The sequence below is a fragment of the Cervus elaphus genome, chromosome 32, assembly GCF_910594005.1.
Source record: "Cervus elaphus chromosome 32, mCerEla1.1, whole genome shotgun sequence".
Taxonomy (NCBI): domain Eukaryota; kingdom Metazoa; phylum Chordata; class Mammalia; order Artiodactyla; family Cervidae; genus Cervus; species Cervus elaphus.
The window spans coordinates 45731789-45751146 of record NC_057846.1 but is presented as its reverse complement, the minus strand read 5'-3'; the positions used below and the strand labels follow the sequence as shown (position 1 = coordinate 45751146).

The window sequence follows — 19358 nt, the reverse complement described above, 5'->3', positions numbered from 1 at the left end:
CCTGTCTTTGTCACTGACCAAAAAAAAAAGTTCAATTTTAAAGTTCTGATGAAAACAGGAAATAGGTTTTATTTTCTAAAATTACCTTATTCTGACACAGATATCTTACCTGTAAAAAAGAGAATATGCTTTTATTAAAAATGTCAAGCTCCATCATTAGCCCTTTAACACTAACAAGAATGCTGCCAGACGGGAGGGGGAGGTAGGTTTTCTGAAATAAAGGACCTGACTACATGTACAATTACTATAGCATGCTTTCCAAACTGAAAAAAATAAACTGCAGATATTAATACAGTTAAAAAAAAAACAAAAACATTGTTGGAAGTATTCTGGGGTCAAGACTGATGTTAGATGTTTTCAAAAGAGGTACTATGAAAATTTTAATGGGCAACTAAAAATAACTTCCTCATTACTGATCAGGCTAAATTTTTCACCTAGGAAAATGTAGGTTTTGTGTGTATATTACCATGCACACATACAAAATGCTCAGTGGAATCCAAACAACTATGGTCTAAAATGTCCCAGGTAATATGTTAGCCATTGTGTGCGTATTCATGTAGAAATTATATTTATTGTATTTTCTTCTAAGCAAAGTTTTAGCAATTGATATAGATGATATAAAATTCTAAATTGTCAGCATATTAGGAAAAAACTTTCCTTATAGCCCAGCCTCTATAACTGTTTGTATCTCAGGGATTTAAAGTTGCTTTGGGAGGAGTGGGCTACTGACATTACAGCCACATTCCATTTGCTCTCCAATCTGTTTGCTCAGCATATTCTACAGTTAAAGATAATATTTGTAAATTATATCGCTTTCATCATTGTTTTTCTGGATATTAAAGCTGTTATAGCAATAAAATTCTTAAAAATTCTAGGTATCCATCTCAATCTCACCATTGAGATGCCACTTACACAGAGAGCTGACATCTTTTTTTTTAACTTGCCCTTAATTTTAAAGCTAGAAGTTGGGTGACAAATGTGCCCAGTTTCCTATCTACCTGAGTTCAACATATTTGAGATGGCTGAGAAAAATAGCTACTTATAGATTAAATGCTAAGCGTGAGCTATGATTCAGATTCTTCATAAAATTTTACTTCAAAAAGTTAAGTGAGAAAACTTCCCCTAATTCTACACCCTGAAATCTTCCTTTAAATACCAAAATCCAGGATTCACATTCAGTATCATTTTTAGCCAACAAATTTTTAAGCAAAATCAACTCTTCAGCTCAAAATCTAATTCAATAATCACTTTTTTATAACTAAGACATCACTGCTCTTTGTTCCTTATCTTATACTCAAAGCATTTTCACTGAACTTCTAAACAGAACAATCAAACCAATAACATCCCTTATACTTTTACCTAATGTTCACATAGATTATCTTCTAAATTTGTGAGTTCCACCTAATATTAACATTAGAATTATTATTAAGATTCCAGCATGATTAGTATTCTTCAGTTAGGCATGTAAGTAAGTAAATAAGTGTTAGTTGCTCAGTCGTGCCCGACTCATGTAAGGGTGACCAAACTGAGTGATGATGGTAGAGCCCAAGAAAAGAAAATCTGTCACTGCTTAATCTTTTTCCTCTTCTGATTGCCATGGAGTGATGGGACCGGATGCCATGATCTTAGATTTTGGATGTTGAATTTCAAGCCAGTTTTTTCACTCTCCTCTTTCACCTTCATCAAGAGGCTCTTTAGTTCCTCTCCACTTTCTTCCATTAAAGTAGTATCATCTGCATACCTGAGGTTGCTGGTTTTCTCACAGCAATCTAGATTCTAGCTTGTGATTCATCTAGCCCAGCATTTCTCATGATGTACTCTGCATATAAGTTAAATAAGCAGGTTGACAATATACAGCCTTGATGTACTCCTTTCCCAATTTTGAACCAGTTGGTTGTTCCATGTCCGGTTCTAACTGTTGCTTCTTGATCTGCAGACAGGCTTCTCAGGAGACAGTAATGGTAGTCTGGTACTCCCATCTTTTTTTTTTTAATCTTTTTAAGAATTTTCCAGTTTGTTGTGATCCACACAGTCAAAGGCTTTATTGTAGTCAATGAAGCAGATGTTTTTCTGGAAGTCCCTTGTTTTCTCCATAATCTAGCAAATATTGGCAATTTGGTCTCTGGTTCCTCGGCCACTTTGAAACACCACTTGTACATGTGAAAGTTCTCAGTTCACCTACTGCTGAAGCCTAGCTTGAAGGATTTTGAGCATAATCTCACTAGCATGTGTAATGAGCACAATTGTACAGTAGTTTGAACATTCTTTGGCACTTGCCTTCTTTTGGGACTATAATGAAAACTGATCTTTACTAGTCCTATGGCCACTGCTGCATTTTCCAAATTTGCTGGCATGTTGAATGCAGCACTTTAACAGCATCATCTTTTAGGATCTGAAATAGCTCAGCTGGAATTCTATCACCTCCACTAGCCTTGTTTGTAGTGATGCTTCCTAAGGTCCATTTGCCTTCACACTCCAGGATGTCAGGCTCTAGGTGAGTGACCACACTATTGTTATCCAGGTCACTAAGACCTTTCTTGTATAGTTCTTCTGTGTATTCTTGCCACCTCTTCTTAATCTTTTCTGCTTTGGTTAGGTCCTTACTATTTCTGTCTTATCATGCCCACCCTCGCATGAAATACTCCCTGGATATCTCCAGTTTTCCTGAAGAGATCTCTGATCTGTCCCATTCTATTGTTAACCTCTATTCCTTTGCGTTGCTCTTTTAAAAGCCCCTTATCTTTCCTTGGCATTCTCTGGAACTCTGCATTCAGTTGGGTATATGTTTGCCTTTCTCCCTTGCCTTTTGCTTCACTTCTTTCCCCAGTTATTTGGAAAGCCCCCTCAGACAACCACTCTGCCTTCTTGCACTTCTTCTCCTTTGGGATGGTTTTGGTCACTGCCTCCTGTACGATGTCACGAACCTCCATTCACAGTTCTTCAGGCACTCTGTCAGCTCTAATTCCTTGAATCTATTCATCACTTCCACTGTATAATCATAAGGGATTTGATTTAGGTCATACCCAAATGGCCTAGTGGTTTTCCCTACGTTATTCAATTTGAGCCTGAATTTTGCACTAAGGAGCTCATGATCTGAGCCACAGTCAGCTCCAGGTCTTGTTTTTGCTGACTCTATAGAGCTTCTCCATCTTTGGCTGCAAAGAATATGATCAATCTGATTTTAGTATTGACCATCTGGTGATGTCCATATGTCAAGCCATCTCTTGTGTTGTTGGAAAAGGGTGCTTTCTATGACCAATGTGTTCACTTGACAATATTGTTAGCCTTTGTCCTGCTTCATTTTACACTCAAGGTCAAACTTGCCTATTATTCCAGGTATGTCTTGAGTTCCTACATTTTCATTCCAATCCCCTATGATGAAAAGGACATCTGCTGCTGCTGTTAGTTCTAGAAGGTCTTCATGTAACCATTCAACTTCAGCTTCAGTGGCATCAGTGGCTGGGGCACAGACTTGGATTACTGTGATGTTGAATGGTTTGCCTTAGAATGAACCGAGATCACTCTGTAGTTTTGAGGTTTTACCCCCGAGTCCTGCACTTTGGACTCTTCTGTTGACTCTGAGGGTTACTCCATTTCCTCTCAGGGATTTTTGCCCCCAGGAGTAGACATAGTGGTCATCTGAATTAAACTTTCCCATTCCCATCCATTTTAGTTCACTGATTCCTAAAGACGTCGATGTTCAATCTTGCCATTTCCTGCTTGACCACATCCAATTTAGCTTGATTCATGAACCTAACATTCCAGGTTCCTTTGCAATATTGCTCTTTACAGCACTGGATTTTACCTTCACCACCAGATACACCCACAACCGATTCCCTCTTTGGCTCAGCCACTTCATTCTTATTGGTGTGTGGGTGCTAAGTCGCTTCAGTTATATCCGTCTCTTTGTGATGCTATGAACTATAGCCCCCCAGACTCCTCTACGCATGGGGATTCTCCAGGCAAGAATACTAGAGTGGGCTGCCATTTCCTTCTCCAGTGGCCCGTGTTTCATCAGAACTCTAAAGGATGACCAGTCCAACTTGGTGGCTCTGCACAGCATGGCTCAGGGCTTCATGGAGTTACACAGCCCCTCTGCCAGGACAAGGCTGGGATGCCTGAAGAGAACACCAGCCAAACTAACGTTCATTTACAAAATGATAAAGAGCCCAAACAATGGCCTGATGCTGCTGCTGCTGCTAAGTCACTTCAGTCGTGTCCGACTCTGTGCGACCCCGTAGATGGCAGCCCACCAGGCTTCCCCGTTGCTGGGATTCTCCAGGCAAGAACACTGGAGTGGGTTGCCATTTCCTTCTCCAATGCATGAAAGTGAAAAGTGAAAGTGAAGTCACTCAGCCGTGTCTGACTCTTAGCGACCCCATGGACTGCAGCCTACCAGGCTCCTCCATCCATGGGATTCTCCAGGCAAGAGTCCTGGAGTGGGGTGCCATTGCCTTCTCCAAACAATGGCCTATTGGTATTTAAAACCGCACTTCTGAAAGCTGAAGGCTTCTATAACACAGGATCCAACAGACAAAAAGGTCCATGTGCCAGGACATCACGTGTCAGCCAGGACAATCCGATATAGGAGGGTAGACAGAAAACAATTTAATATATAAGCAAAAACAAAGGCATTGAACTATTCTGGTAAATTGAGTTATAGAGTAACATAAAATAGCATAGATTATCCATGATACAAGGTTGTAAAAAAGCTTATTCAGAGTTAAAGAACAGCTATACATAATGAAAGCAAGGTCAATGCTGCTGCAACCCAGACATGCGGGGGAAGCAGGAGAGTGGAGGGCCCAAAAGTATATTATTTACATTTAATTCCGCTGTGTGTTTTAAGAACGAAGCTGGCTATGTGAATTTTTAATGCTTCTTACAATTAAACATTGTATTTAATCCTAAATACAATAACAGCAGTACACATGAAGGCCCAAAACAGAAGAAGACCATTAACTTTCCTTCTGAATGAGACTGCACTTATTTTATTTTCCCTTTTCTATTAATTGCTATAGTCTCTGAAGGTCCACTGGTAGCTAAATTTTAAGCAATTCTAACTCAAGTTATAAGTGCCTCTTATCCACTTCAACTCACCTTACCATCCCATCCCAATCAGAAAGAGTAACCCCCCCTTATTTAAAAAAAATAGTAAGTAAATAAAAATAAATACATGTTTGTCTATTAGACTGTAAGATTTCTTAAGGACAAGGAAAATATCTTAATGCCTTTTCTTTTCTGTAAATTTTCGGCATACTGCCTAGTACAAAGGAGCTTTATGAATAAAGAACAACCTAACAAAGGAAGTGGGGAAGAAATGGTGGCTGACCCGCAGGAGGGAGCCAGCCTTCCACAGGCGCCTAGCTGACTGCACCCCTCACTGCTGCTTTTACGTGTTTGTCCAGGTACAGTCCACCCCCTCCAGTTGTTCCCACATTATGTTCTTATTAGGTAGAGAACCTCGGTCTTTTTCAAATGCGTATCTAGGTTTTACCACAGGGCCAGGCACAGAAAGAGCTGCTTCAAAGGTTGTTTGTGGAATAGATGAATGACCAGTAATTCTAGAAGCATTTCATGAGACTATAAATTTAACATAAATCTCTCTTAATATACATTCAGACGTGATCCCTGCCGAGCAAAGACTTGCTAAGAGTATGTGGCTACAGACACAGAAAGAAACACATTTCAGTCAGTTCTAATGAGGTGGATGAACCTAGAGCCTATTAAATACAGTGAAGTAAGTCAGAAAGAGAAAAACGAATGTCGTGTATTAATGCATATATATGGAATCTAGAAAGATGGTACTGATGAGCCTGTCTGCAGGGCGGCAGTGGAGATGCAGAGAGAACAGACCTGTGGACACAGTCGGGGAAGGAGAGGGTGGGACGAGTTGAGGGAGCAGCACTGAAGCATATGCATCATTATATGTAAAACAGCTGGCCAGTGGGAACTCGCTGCATGACGCAGGGAGCTCAGACTGGTGCTCTGTGGCAGTCCAGAGGGGTGGGATGGGGTGGGATGGGGTGGGATGGGGGGCGGTCCAGGAGGGAGGAGACACACACGTGTGCTGCGCTGGGCTGAGTCGCTCAGTCGTGGATTGCAGCCCACCAGGCTCCTCTGTCCACGGGATTCTCCAGGCAAGGGCACTGGAGTGGGTAGCCATGCCCTCCTCCAGAGGATCTTCCCAACACAGGGATCAGACTCAGGTCTCCCACCTTGCAGGTGGATTCTTTACCATCTGAGCCACCAGGGAAGCCCCTCAATACTGGAGAGGGTAGCCTATCCCTTCTCCAGGGGATCTTTCCAACGCAGGAATTGAACCGGGGTCTTCTTCATTGCAGGCAGATTCTTTACCAGCTGAGCTACCAGGGAAGCCCAGACGTATGTATACCTATGGCTGATTCATGTTGATGTATGGCAGAAAACAATACAGCATTATAAAACAATTATCTTTCAATTAAAAAATAAATGATAAAAAAAATAAATGATAATAATAAAAAAGAGTGTGCGGCTACAGAGAAGTGAGGCAGCATGGTACTGCCAAGGGGAGCCAGGATTGCTAGAAAAGCAAATTCTAGCTTTGTCTCTACACTAGTTCTGTGACTCTGGATTTGCTAATAAATGCTTCTTGGCTTCATTTACCTAATACATGAAATGGGAATACTGGACTGTACTTTTCAAAAAATTTTTCTTCAGTACAGATTACTTGAGAAAAGTAATATTCGATAGAACTCTATGTATTTTAAAAAGATAAAGATTAGGGTACTTTGGCTGTTTGAAGTAGGTGTGATGCTTGTGGGCGGTAGAACGGGGTCCCTGTCATACTTCCCTTTCGCCTCACTGACATCACCTAGGGAGGTGCCCAAACATCTCCCTGAATCCTTGGGCTCCATGGAACCCAGTTAGGACAACCAATGAACTCTAAGTTCCCTCCAGCTAGAGCATTCCAAAATTCTAAGATTTGATTTCTTCTAAGGCTCTAAAATCAACATCAAATCCCAAGAAGCAATCTAAGTGTCTATCAACCAACAAATGGATAAAGAAGATGTGATGTATAAACACAATGGAATACTACTCAGCCATATACAGAATGAAATTTCCCATTTGCAGCAACATGGATGGGCCTCGAGGGCAGTATGCTAAGTGACAAGTCAGAGAGAAAGACAAACACTGTGTGATCCCACTTAAATGTGGAATCTAAAACATACAGCAGATGACTAACTGCAGCAAGAAGGAAGCAGATTCACAGATGTAGAAAACAAACCGGTGGGGAGAGGGAAGGTGGGAGGGACAATACAAGGGGAGAAGATGCAAAGGTACAAACTGCTAGGTACGGAATAAGCTACATGGATATATTGTGCAACATGGGGGATACAGCCAGAACTTAATAGCTGTGAATGGAATATACCCTTTAAAAACTGTGAATCACTATGTTGTGTACTTGTAATTTATGTAATATTGGACTCATCACGCATACTTTAATAAAAATAAAATAAAAGAGCATCAGGGTTCCTCCTATGCAGGTGAATATCATCCTACAAATTTTGCAGCCGCACCTTTCCTATAGCTATTGTCTAAACTTACACAACTGTGCAAAATCTTAGGAAATGCTGCTTCTTGCACTGCTGCTGCTATTCTTTCTATGGACTTTTCATGTGGACTTCATTACATGCAAGTACCATACTCCTCAAAGCTTATCTGTCAATATTCTGGTATAATTAGTGTCATAGGAAATAGGGTTAGAAAATCTTGATCTATTAAGATAAGAAGGAGATAATTAGAATAAGTGTATGGTACCCACAGCATGTGTATTAGATTTTGGAAAAAATTTTGGAATTTTTTACCTACTTTACTCGTATTTTCTTTCTGAATGCCATTTTTTTTTTTTTAAATAAAAAGATAATTAACTGTACATAGGCAGAGCAAACAGTTTAAAATAAGAATAGGAGCATGCTGGTACCAAGAAAAAGACGTGGAATACTCAGGGTTTACGTGTCTCACACAGAGAAGGTAAGACGCTGGCGGTGTGAAATGAGAACTGGCGGTGCATCTAACCCTTCTCCAGATCCCTGATAAGGCACAAAGACAGACAGTCAGAAAAGAGCACGCTGTCCGCTTACTGCCAGGCCAGCAAGAGCATACTCACACTGCCCATTCGAGCTTCTCGTTCTTGATCGAGTTGTACAGAGCCTGGAAAGACAGAAAACAAGATGGAATTACTCTCTTCATCCTGTTCGACATTTGTAATTCATCAAATGGCAAAAGCCGAAAGCCTTGACTGAGCCAGCCAGCGGCTCCCAGGGCCCCCGCAGGTCATCCTGTTGGTGCTGCGGAAATGAGGAAGACACGGGTGAGCTATAGACAGGCAGGCAGCACTCAGAGATACGCAGAGACGTCCCATGAAGCAGGAAACGCCTTTCCTAGCTACGACACACAACGCCGGGCTACGTTCTGCCACAGAAAAACACAGGACCAACTAAAATTACATCACGCAGTCTGTTTTTCTTATCCGAAATATGGTCATATAGCTTCACTACTTTGGAAATTGCAACTTTCAAACTGCCTTTGGAATGCTCGGTTACAGGTTTTACGTTACTTAAGATGCAATTCATACCTTTTCATTAATGGACTAGATATAACAGTTTTCATAACAATGTAATGAGCAAGAGAAACGGAAGGGAGACTGAAGCCCAATTATGGAAAACTATCTCAGAGTAATTTCAGAGTTTCTGTATCCATGACTTAGGCAGCCTGTATTGGTCTCACCTCATAATTCTGTCTTACAGTTAGTGAGTGTTACTCTGATGTGTGTGAGGTGGTAGAGGGGGAGACAGAAAGTTCTCTTAGAGCCTTGACAATAACAATGTCACAGACAAGAGAGCATATAAGACGGCCTCACCAGGCTCCCAGCTCCGGTATCTCACATAAACTTTTGTAATCAAGTTGTTCCACTAGGACAACTAACCTAAGAAAAAACTACCTCACACCTCTAGCTTCTTAATTCTGAGTAAGATGTTTATGATGTAAGAAAACACAAGTGCATCTCTAAGACATAAAACCAAAACTGCAAACTGCACTGCAGAAGGGATGACCATGTGCAAAATAACAGTATGATGGAGTTGGAACTTTTTTTTTAAAAGAGAGATTTGGACTTATTAGACTCATCTCATTTACTTTAAGATGGGAAAAGGGGGATGAGACGCTATCAAATGACTCATCTTCCAAATGAGGAAATGGCAGGGTCAGAATGTTCCCCGGGCAGCAGAGCAGAGCAGAGCAGATCTGCCTCGTAGACTATTTTCTGCCTTTTAACACGTCTGGCCCGAGTGGGAGAGGCAGTCTACAGGTGTGTAATCAGAAAGACTGCACACAGGTAGTGAATCCCCTTTCTAGCAAAACTCGCTGCAATTCAGGACAAAGATGCTTGGTTACAGATTTTACGTTACTTAAGATGCAATACGTGCATCTTTAGCCACGTCTTGACGGACTCCACGGGATTTCTTCAGTGTGGCTATAGTAGTCAGTTTAACTACTGGCTAGCTAATAAAATGTAGGACATATTTCATTATTATCAGGACATCAAATACAGAAATTATCATGTCATCAAGTATAGAAATGGTAAAATAGCAAAAGAAAATAAGGGGTAAATCAAGGCACAGAGACCGTATTGTAAATTGAATGCTCTTTTCAAAGAACTCTAATTTACTGAAGAAGTAGGACAACCTATTATATAGTTAATGTCTCTTGAGGCTGCACGTACAGAAGTTCAGGGTCAATGTCTGGCTCAAGCCTCAGGAGACTCTTGCTCTAAGTGTCCTTAAGTAGATTCTATTACTTGTAAGAGCAGCCTTGAACCCACAGGTAATAGTAGGTTTTTGAGAAGAGACAGATCATTAATGGTTCTTTATATTCTAACACACACAATACTAACCAGAGAAATTTAACAATTGTTAGAGATAAAAAACTATCTATTCATAGAAGTAGAAAATGATATCTAGGCAACTAGAAAATGTCAAATAGATTCAATTCTGCCCTAGATCAACTTTTCCAAATGTTTTGCTCTTGAGAATATTTTGCTTGAAGAGATAACTCAGTTTCAAATTGGAATATTCTTGTTACTCTGTCAGCTGTACATCACACACAAAAAATTTATTACAGACGATCTTGTAAAATTCAACAAACCTGTTATACCAGAAGCCAAAGTCCTCTTTGTATGTGAGTATGTGTATATACATATATACACATATATATAACATAACAAATCTAATCCTTATTCTTTTCAATGACAAAATTACAAAGGGATTTTCCTGAATCTTTTTAATGCTTTATGATAATTGATTACTAAAGGAAAACTTGTTTTGAAAATGAATCCAACACTCACATACCCTGATCAAACTTTATTATCACCAAAAGGAGGGGGAATGCAGCCAAAGATAATACTAAACATGCACACCTCCTGCAAGATTTGGTGAGCAGCTCTGGAGGTGTGCTAAACCAAACCTGAAAGTGAATGAAGATGAAACTTCTAATTATCATTTATGCTGACACAATACTCCAAACCCTTACATACATACACAAATACACACACACATGTATTTTTTTTTCATTCATTCTGAGGGTAGAATTGGTCAATAAGGTGTCATGATTATTTACACAGAGCACATTCCTCCTAAAATGTCTTTTCTACACCTTAAGATTACCTTCCACTTGGCTCTCTGCTGTGTCTTTTTATTTTCTTAAATTTAACTGTTATTTTCTCTTGGAATATAGTTAGTGCACAATATTGTTAGCTTCAGGTGTATAGCAAAGTGTTTCAATTATATATATGGCTGCTGTGTCTTAAGGAAGGTTGAATAACATTATTCAAAGTATAAATGTATTTAAATACAAAATAGCCACTAAGTTCCATTTTTTAAAATTGAGGCATAATTGCCAAACCTAGACAGCGTATTAAAAAGCAGAGACATCACTCTGCTGACAAAGGTCTGCACAGTCAAAGCTATGGTTTTTCTGGTAGTCATGTACAGATGTGAGAGATGGACCATAAGGAAGGCTGAGTGCTGAGGAACTGATGCTTTTGAATTGTGGTGTTGGAGAAGACTCTTGAGAGTCTGCTGGACTGCAAGGAGACAAAATCAGTCCATCCTAAAGGAAATCAGTCCTGAATATTCATTGGAAGGACTGATGCTGAAGCTAAAGCTCCAATACTTTGGCCAACTGATGTGAAGAGTCAACTCACTGGAAAAGACCCTGATGCTGGGAAAGACTGAAGGCAAAAGGATAAGGGGGCAGCAGAGGATGAGATGGTCAGATAGCATCACCATCTCAACAGACATAAATCTGAGCAAACTCTGGAAGACGATGGAGAAGAGAGGAGTCTGGCATGCTACAGTCCATGGGGTCATAGAGTCGGACATGACAGTGATTGAACAACAATATAATTGACATATAACATTAGGTTCAAGTATACAACATAATGATTTATTATTTGTACTAAACTCCCTGGTGAGCAAAAACTTAAGTAGAAATAATTTCCCCCTGTTAATACTGTAAACATATCCCTCAACAAAAAACAGCCATATATGACAATCCCACAGCTAATACCCATAGTGGTTGCAACAATTTACATTAGGAAACTGAAAGCTTTTGTTCTAATATCAGAAACAAGACAAGGATGTCCACTCTTACTGTTTTATTCAACATCATATTGGAATTCCTGGCCAGAGAAATTAGCCAAGAGAAGGAAATAAAAGGAATTTAAACTGGAAAAGATGTAAAACTATCACTACTTGGAGATAACATGATATTATATATAGAAAAACTTAGACTCTCAAAAAAAAAAACCTAGTTAAGTTTTTTGAACTAGCTTAAAAATTCAACAAAGTTGCAGGATATGAAATCAATATACAAAAATTTGTTTATTTCTAAACACTAATAATGAACTATCAGAAAGAAAAATGAAGAAAGTGATCCCATTTGTAATTTAAGAATAAAATATTGAGGAATACATTTAATGAAGGAAGTGAAAAACCTGTACTATATGAAACTCATGAAAAAAATTGAAGATGACCAAATAAATTGAAAGATTGTATCCATGGATTAGAAGGATGAATATCATTAAAATGTGCTATAATACCCAAAGCAATCTATAGATTCAATGCACTACCTATCAAAATTCCAGTGGCATTTTTCACAGAAATAGAATAAACAATCCTAGACTTTGTGTGGAACTGCAAAAGACCCCAAGTAGCAAAAGCAATTTTGAGAAAGGACAAAAACGCTAGAGTCATTACACCCCCTGATTTCAAAGTATATTACAAAGCTACAGTAATCAAAATGGTACGACAGAGACACAAAACACAGACATCCCGATCGATGGCGCAGGACAGACAGCCAGAACAAGCCCACCCAGATGGTCAACTGGCCTGTGACAAAGGAGCCTTGACCATACAGTGGGGCCAGGGCGGTCTCTTCAACAAATGGTGTTAGGGCAACTGGACAGCCACGTGCAGAATAGTGGAACTGGACAATTGTCTACACCAGATGCAGAATTTAACTCATACTGGATTAAAGAGCTGAATGTAAGACCTAAAACCATAACACTCCTAGAAGAAAACATAGGCAGTGACTCCTTGATGTTGGTCTTGGTGATGAATTTTTAGATTTGACACAAAAAGTAAAGGCAACAAAAGCAAATCAGGGAGATTGCTCAAACTAAAAGTGCTTCTGCACAGCAAAGGAAGTCATTAAAATGAAAAAGCAATGTACTGAAGGGGAGAAAATATTTGCCAACCATATGTCCGATAAGGAGTCAATATCTAAAATATACCATGAATTCACACAACTCGATCCCAAAGAAACAAAGAATTCAGTTAAAATATGGGCAGGGGATCTGAATAGACATTTTTTTTTTCCAAAGAAAACAGAGATGACCAACAGGCAAATGAAAATTTAAAAAATGAAAATATACTCAGTATCATTAATCATCAAGGAAATGCAAATCAGAACCAGAGTGAGACATCACTTCAGATGTGTTAGAATGGCTGTTATCAAAAGAAAAGAAATAACAAGAGAAAGGGGAACCCTTGTGCACTGCTGGTGGGAATGTAAACTGAGGCAGCCACTATGGAAAACAGTATGGAGCTTCTGAGAAAAATTAAAACTAGAACTGTCAGATGATCCTGCAATTCCATGTCTGGGTTATTTATTGAAGGAAACAAAAACACTAATTATAACATATATTGAAAAGATGTACGGACCCCTATGTGTACTGCAGCATTATTTATATAATATTTATAATATTGAGATATAGAAACAATGTACATGCCCATGAATGGATAGAAACTACTCTCTCTCTCTTTCCCTATATGTGTGTGTGTGTGCGCACACGCGTGTGCTCTGCCATGTCTGACTCTTTATGACTCCATGGACTGCAGTCCACCAGGCTCCTCTGTCCATGGAATTCTCCAGGCAAGAACACTGGAGTGGGTTGCCATTTCCTCCTCCAGGGGATCTTTCTAACCCAGGGATTGAACCCATGTCTCCTGCGTCTCCTGTGGTGGCAAATGGCTTCTTTACCACTGAGTCACTGGAAAACCATACACACACACACACACACACACACACACACACCAGAAAATAATTCATCCATAAAAAATGAAATCTCACCGTGTGCAACAAGATGGATGAACTTTCTATTATTCTAAGTGAAACGAGTCAGAAGGATGAATACCACGTGATAGTATACACGTGGAAACTAAAACGAAACCAAACCACACAAAACCCGCAGGTTCACGCAGAGGGAAGACGGGTAGGGTTGGCCAGAGGGTGGGTGGGGATGGCGGACTGGGAGAAATGAGCAGAGTGGGTTAAAAGGTGCCACCTTCCGGTCATAACACAAACGTCATGAGGATGTATGTGCAGCATGGTGACTAGAGTTAATAATACTGCATTGCATATTCAAAAACTTATTAACAGAGTAGATTTTAAAAGTCCTCATCACAAGAAAAAAAAATTTTGCTAACTAAGGTGATGGGTTTTTAACTAGAGTTATAATAGTGATCATTTCACGGTGCATATAAAGGTCAAATCATTATGTTGCAGTTCTTAAACTAACGTAACATGATATGTCAGTCACACCTCAATTTAACAAAAAACCTGTGAACATATCCTAATAAGTTAATTTGAATATCAAGTCTAAATGCTGGTCTAATACCAAAACCTGACTAAACCTCATCAGTAAGCAGGTCACATGGATGAGTGCAGGAGCCAGGGAGAGAGACCCCGAGGGGCAGGGGACTCCAAGCTGTAGCCCGGCTTCACCCAGGTGGGCATGTGGGTTCACTGTGGCTGGCTCTGGTTATTTTTCAGAAGTAGCTAGAAGTATAAATTATACAAGGCTCACGAATTTTCAAGTGTGACAACAAAAAGAGCAAAACAACAACACCCCACTGTGGGGCGGGTTAAACGTGTGTTATCCAGCAGGCCATCGGGGCTGAGGCCCACTGTGGGCCAGGCTAAACATGTGTCCCCCAGCAGGCCATCGGGGCTGAGGCCCACTCTGGGCCAGGCTAAACATGTGTCCCCCAGCAGGCCATCGGGGCTGAGGCTCACTCTGGGCCAGGCTAAACATGTGTCCCCCAGCAGGCCATCGGGGCTGAGGCCCACTGTGGGCCGGGCTAAACATGTGTCCCCCAGCAGGCCATCGGGGCTGAGGCCCACTGTGGGCCGGGCTAAACATGTGTTATTCAGCAGGCCATCGGGGCTGAGGCCCACTGTGGGCCGGGCTAAACATGTGCCCCCCGGCAGGCCATCGGGGCTGAGGCCCACTGTGGGCCGGGCTAAACATGTGTTATTCAGCAGGCCATCGGGGCTGAGGCCCACTCTGGGCCGGGCTAAACATGTGTCCCCCAGCAGGCCATCGGGGCTGAGGCCCACTGTGGGCCGGGCTAAACATGTGTTATCCAGCAGGCCATCGGGGCTGAGGCCCACTGTGGGCCGGGCTAAACGTGTGTCATCCAGCAGGCCATCGGGGCTGAAGCCCACTGTGGGCCCGGCTAAACATGTGTTATCCAGCAGGCCATCGGGGCTGAGGCCCACTCTGGGCCGGGCTAAACATGTGTTATCCAGCAGGCCATCGGGGCTGAGGCTCACTCTGGGCCCGGCTAAACATGTGTCATCCAGCAGGCCATCGGGGCTGAGGCCCACTCTGGGCCGGGCTAAACATGTGTTATCCAACAGGACATCGGGGCTGAGGCCCACTGTGGGCCCGGCTAAACATGTGTTATCCAGCAGGCCATTGGGGCTGAGGCCCACTCTGGGCCGGGCTAAACATGTGTTATCCAGCAGGCCATCTGGGCTGAGGCCCACTCTGGGCCGGGCTAAACGTGTGTCATCCAGCAGGCCATCGGGGCTGAAGCCCACTGTGGGCCCGGCTAAACATGTGTTATCCAGCAGGCCATCGGGGCTGAGGCCCACTCTGGGCCGGGCTAAACATGTGTCATCCAGCAGGCCATCGGGGCTGAGGCTCACTCTGGGCCCGGCTAAACATGTGTCATCCAGCAGGCCATCGGGGCTGAGGCCCACTCTGGGCCGGGCTAAACATGTGTCATCCAGCAGGCCATCAGGGCTGAGGCCCACTCTGGGCCGGGCTAAACATGTGTCATCCAGCAGGCCATCGGGGCTGAGGCCCACTGTGGGCCGGGCTAAACATGTGTCATCCAGCAGGCCATCGGGGCTGAGGCCCACTCTGGGCCGGGCTAAACATGTGTCATCCAGCAGGCCATCGGGGCTGAAGCCCACTGTGGGCAGACTAAACGTGTGTCATCCAACAGGACATCGGGGCTGAAATTAGGATAGCAATGAAATTATTAGAAAACTGCAGGGAAGGAACAATGGGAGTCCTAGACAGAGAACAGATACAGCAAAACGCCCTGGTTTGTGACTGGAAACTGACATATGTGATCCTTCACTTGGTGAGATTTCTGTACCTCTGTGATAATGTTCAAGCCATTTCTCAGTACCGATGCCCCAGTGATGATAATAACACAGCTGTCTATGAGGCCGTGTTTCGGGAGGCACCGAGCTAAGAGAGCTGCTTCCATCTAATCTCACAGCAACTGTATTAATGCGGTATTATTATCCCTACTTTTTGAAATGACACACCTAGCACTCTTAACAGTTAAGTAATCCTGTCACAGATCACACAGCAGAGCTGGGGTCTGAAGCCAGTCTGTGCTTGTACCCGCCCCAATCACATTGCAATACTGACAGATACACGCACATTACAGCGTAGAATATAGGCAGTATACATGGAATGCTTTAGGTGAATATAAATTGACTGAGAAATATGTTTTACAACTTTGATAAATGCTTTGTTGTTAAAAACTTACTAGATGTTAGAGTTTACCAACTTAAAAACAATGCTATTCACATTCTTTCGTTCCATAGCCTTTTACTTTCAGTTATATTAGCTCAGGACTTGGTATTCAGTTCATTTAAAAGTGATGTTTTCACCAGGAAAGATATCCATGAGCCTACGTTCTTAGCTGAGAAAACTTAGTTTGGAGCACACCTGTGCTGACGGTCAGCCCTCCCACCTCCTCTGGCCCGCCTTGCGTCTGTCATCTGTGTCGTCACCTGCCCGGGGACATGCCTGCTTGACCTGTACTTACCGTAGGGCTCCAGGGTACAGTAACCACGACAAACGTTTTATCCTAACAAGTGCTGGTAGGTCAGCGGAAAGTATTTTTTTAATAACTGCTAGACAATGATAAGGTTGCATTTTTTTCTATAATAGTGTTGTATATACACTATATTTAGTGTATGTACTATAGGGACTTACAGAGAATTGTACTTTTTATAACTATTAGAAGACCAGTTCTTGTTTGCCACATGAGTAGTAGAATATAGCATAACAGTTGTAACACTGGTAATGATCTTGTATAAATAAATCTCTTAAAACTATTCACTTGGGACTTCCTGGCAATCTGATGGTTAAGAATCCACGCTTCCAATGCAGAGGGCTCAGATTTGATCCCTGGCTGGGAACTAAGATCCCACATGCCTTGTGGTACAGTCAGAAAGTTTTGAAAAAACAAATAAAACAGATATGCAACCAGGATTTTTTTTGTAAAGGCGCATTCATCTTGAAAAAGAAAAAAAGTTATGTACTCATTCACTCGTATATTCAAGTCAGCTGAGTCTCTACTACCTGTCAGGTGGTCAGGTCATCAGATATTAACACAGGTACTGAAAGCCTAGTGTGAAGAACGCAGGCATAGAACTTAGATTCGGTGAGGGTAGAAACAGAGAAGAATATGAAAACAAAAAGATAAAAAATGATTCTCTCATTTTCTGGGAGGTTGCCAGATAATTATAAGGTAATTACAATAAGGTAACTCAAAAAGTAGCTTTAGAGGAGATAGCTAAGAAAGCCTCCCTGCAAGGAGACTGAGGGTGTGAGACACAGGGCCGCCGCGGGGAGACGCAGGGAGGGCGCTCTGGCGTCGCTGAGCCGGGGGGGCCTGGGGGCCAAGGACGCCCGCGTGGCCAGGGCATCGTGCCAGCCGGGGGTAGTGCTGTGGGCAAAGAGGTGTCAGGTCGCACACGGCTTTCGGCCAGAAAACAAGGGTCATTTCTGCGTGTGCTGGGCAACCACTGGAGGATTTTAGCAGGAGGCTGACTGCTCTAATTCACGCACTTAAAGGTCACGCCGGGCACGGAATGGGGGAAGGACTGAACAGAGCGACAGGAGCGGCAGTGCGGCTGGGCTGCCTGGTGAGGCTGCTGGTGTCGGGCCTGGGGGGCCGGTAGGCAGACTGGGGGTGCTTCCGACCGTCTCCCTAAATTGCGAGAGTAGCATGGCCCGTTTTCACACACCTCAAGCACAAATAACAAACTGGGTGAGACAGTTTCAACAGGGGCAACAGAGAGAGACTGCTATCCATCAGTATTTAAGTCGTTAAAGCTAAAAATAGGGTAGGTATATTAGAATATATTGTTAAAGGAAAAAAAATAGTCTGTTTGCTATGCTCCCAGTTTGTGGAAAAAATGTATACATATTTGCTCTCACAGGGTTTCTGAAAAGATACAGAAGAAACCATTGCCTGTGACCTCCTCTGTAGAAGAAAACTGGGGGAACAAGGCGGGAGAGAGAATTTTCAGTGAATAAGCTGCCGTGCTATTTGAATATTTACCACACCACGAATGCTTTACTTCTTCAACAAAAACCTAGTTGTTGCTCAGTTGCTACGTCATGTCTGACTCTTTGCAACCCCATGGACTGCAGCATGCCAAGATCCTCTGTCCTCCATTATTTCCCAGAATTTGCTCAAATTCATGTCCACTGAGTCAGTGATGCCATCCAACTGTCTCATCCTCTGTCGCCCCCTTCTGCTCCTGCCCTCAATCTTTCCCAGCCTCAGGGTCTTTTCCAATGAGTTAGCATCAGGTGGTCAAGGTATTGGAGCTTTGGCTTTAGCATCAGATTATGAGGGCTATTCCATTCTTGCCCACAGTAGTAGATGTAATGGTCATCTGAATTAAATTCACCCATTCCTGTCCATTTTAGTTCACTTAGATGTTGATGTTCAATCTTGCCATCTCCTGTGTTTGACCACGTCCAATTTACCTTGATTCATGGACCTAACATTTCAGGTTCCTATGCAATACCGTTCTTTACGGCATCGGACTTTACTTCCACCACCAGACACACCCACAGCTGAGCACTGATGCCGCTTCGGCCCAGCCGCTTCGTTCTTACTGGAGCCACTAGTAAGTGCCCTCTGCTCTTCCCCAGTAGCATACTGGACAGCTTCCAACCTGGGGGACTCCTCTTCCGGTGTTGGGTCTTTCTGCCTTTTCATACTGTCCATGGGATTCTCCAGGCAAGAATGCCGGAGTGGGTTGCCATTTCCTTCTCCAGTGGACCACGTTTTGTTAGAACTCTTCACTATGACCCGTCCGACTTGGGTGGGCCTGCATGGCATGGCTCATGTCTTCACTGTGTTATGCAAGCCCCTTCGCCACAACAAGACTCTGATACATGAAGAGGAAAAATCTAGATGATACTATATTTTGTACTCCTTGCACATGTGATCAAGCCTCTGCCCCTCTTTAGTCCCCGAAAGGCCTCATGGACTGTCTTGACCACAGCGTGTGTTTGAAGAACAGGTGTTGAGACGACAAGAGCTCAGTGGTGATGACCCTGATGCCGTGATTCTGATGGGAGGCTAAGCGCAGAGCAAGGGACAATGGACCAGAACCGGGGCACTGCATTAAACCGGCCCTTCCATCAGCTGTGTGACTTGAGGGCTTTGGTTGCTTCATCTGTGAAGACAGCGACAATCTACTTC

At 42.5% G+C, this 19358-nt stretch overlaps 1 protein-coding gene across 12 annotated transcripts in view; it reads right to left on the bottom strand.

Moving 5' to 3' along the window:
* PSD3 (pleckstrin and Sec7 domain containing 3) overlaps positions 1-19358 on the bottom strand; it is a 575456-nt gene that overhangs the window by 113041 nt on the left and 443057 nt on the right. For all 12 annotated transcript variants that reach the window (XM_043893683.1, XM_043893685.1, XM_043893689.1 and 9 more), the window contains one exon: positions 8150-8193. In XM_043893683.1, the coding sequence (XP_043749618.1) occupies positions 8150-8193 (44 nt within the window). The remainder of the gene's footprint in view (positions 1-8149; positions 8194-19358) is intronic.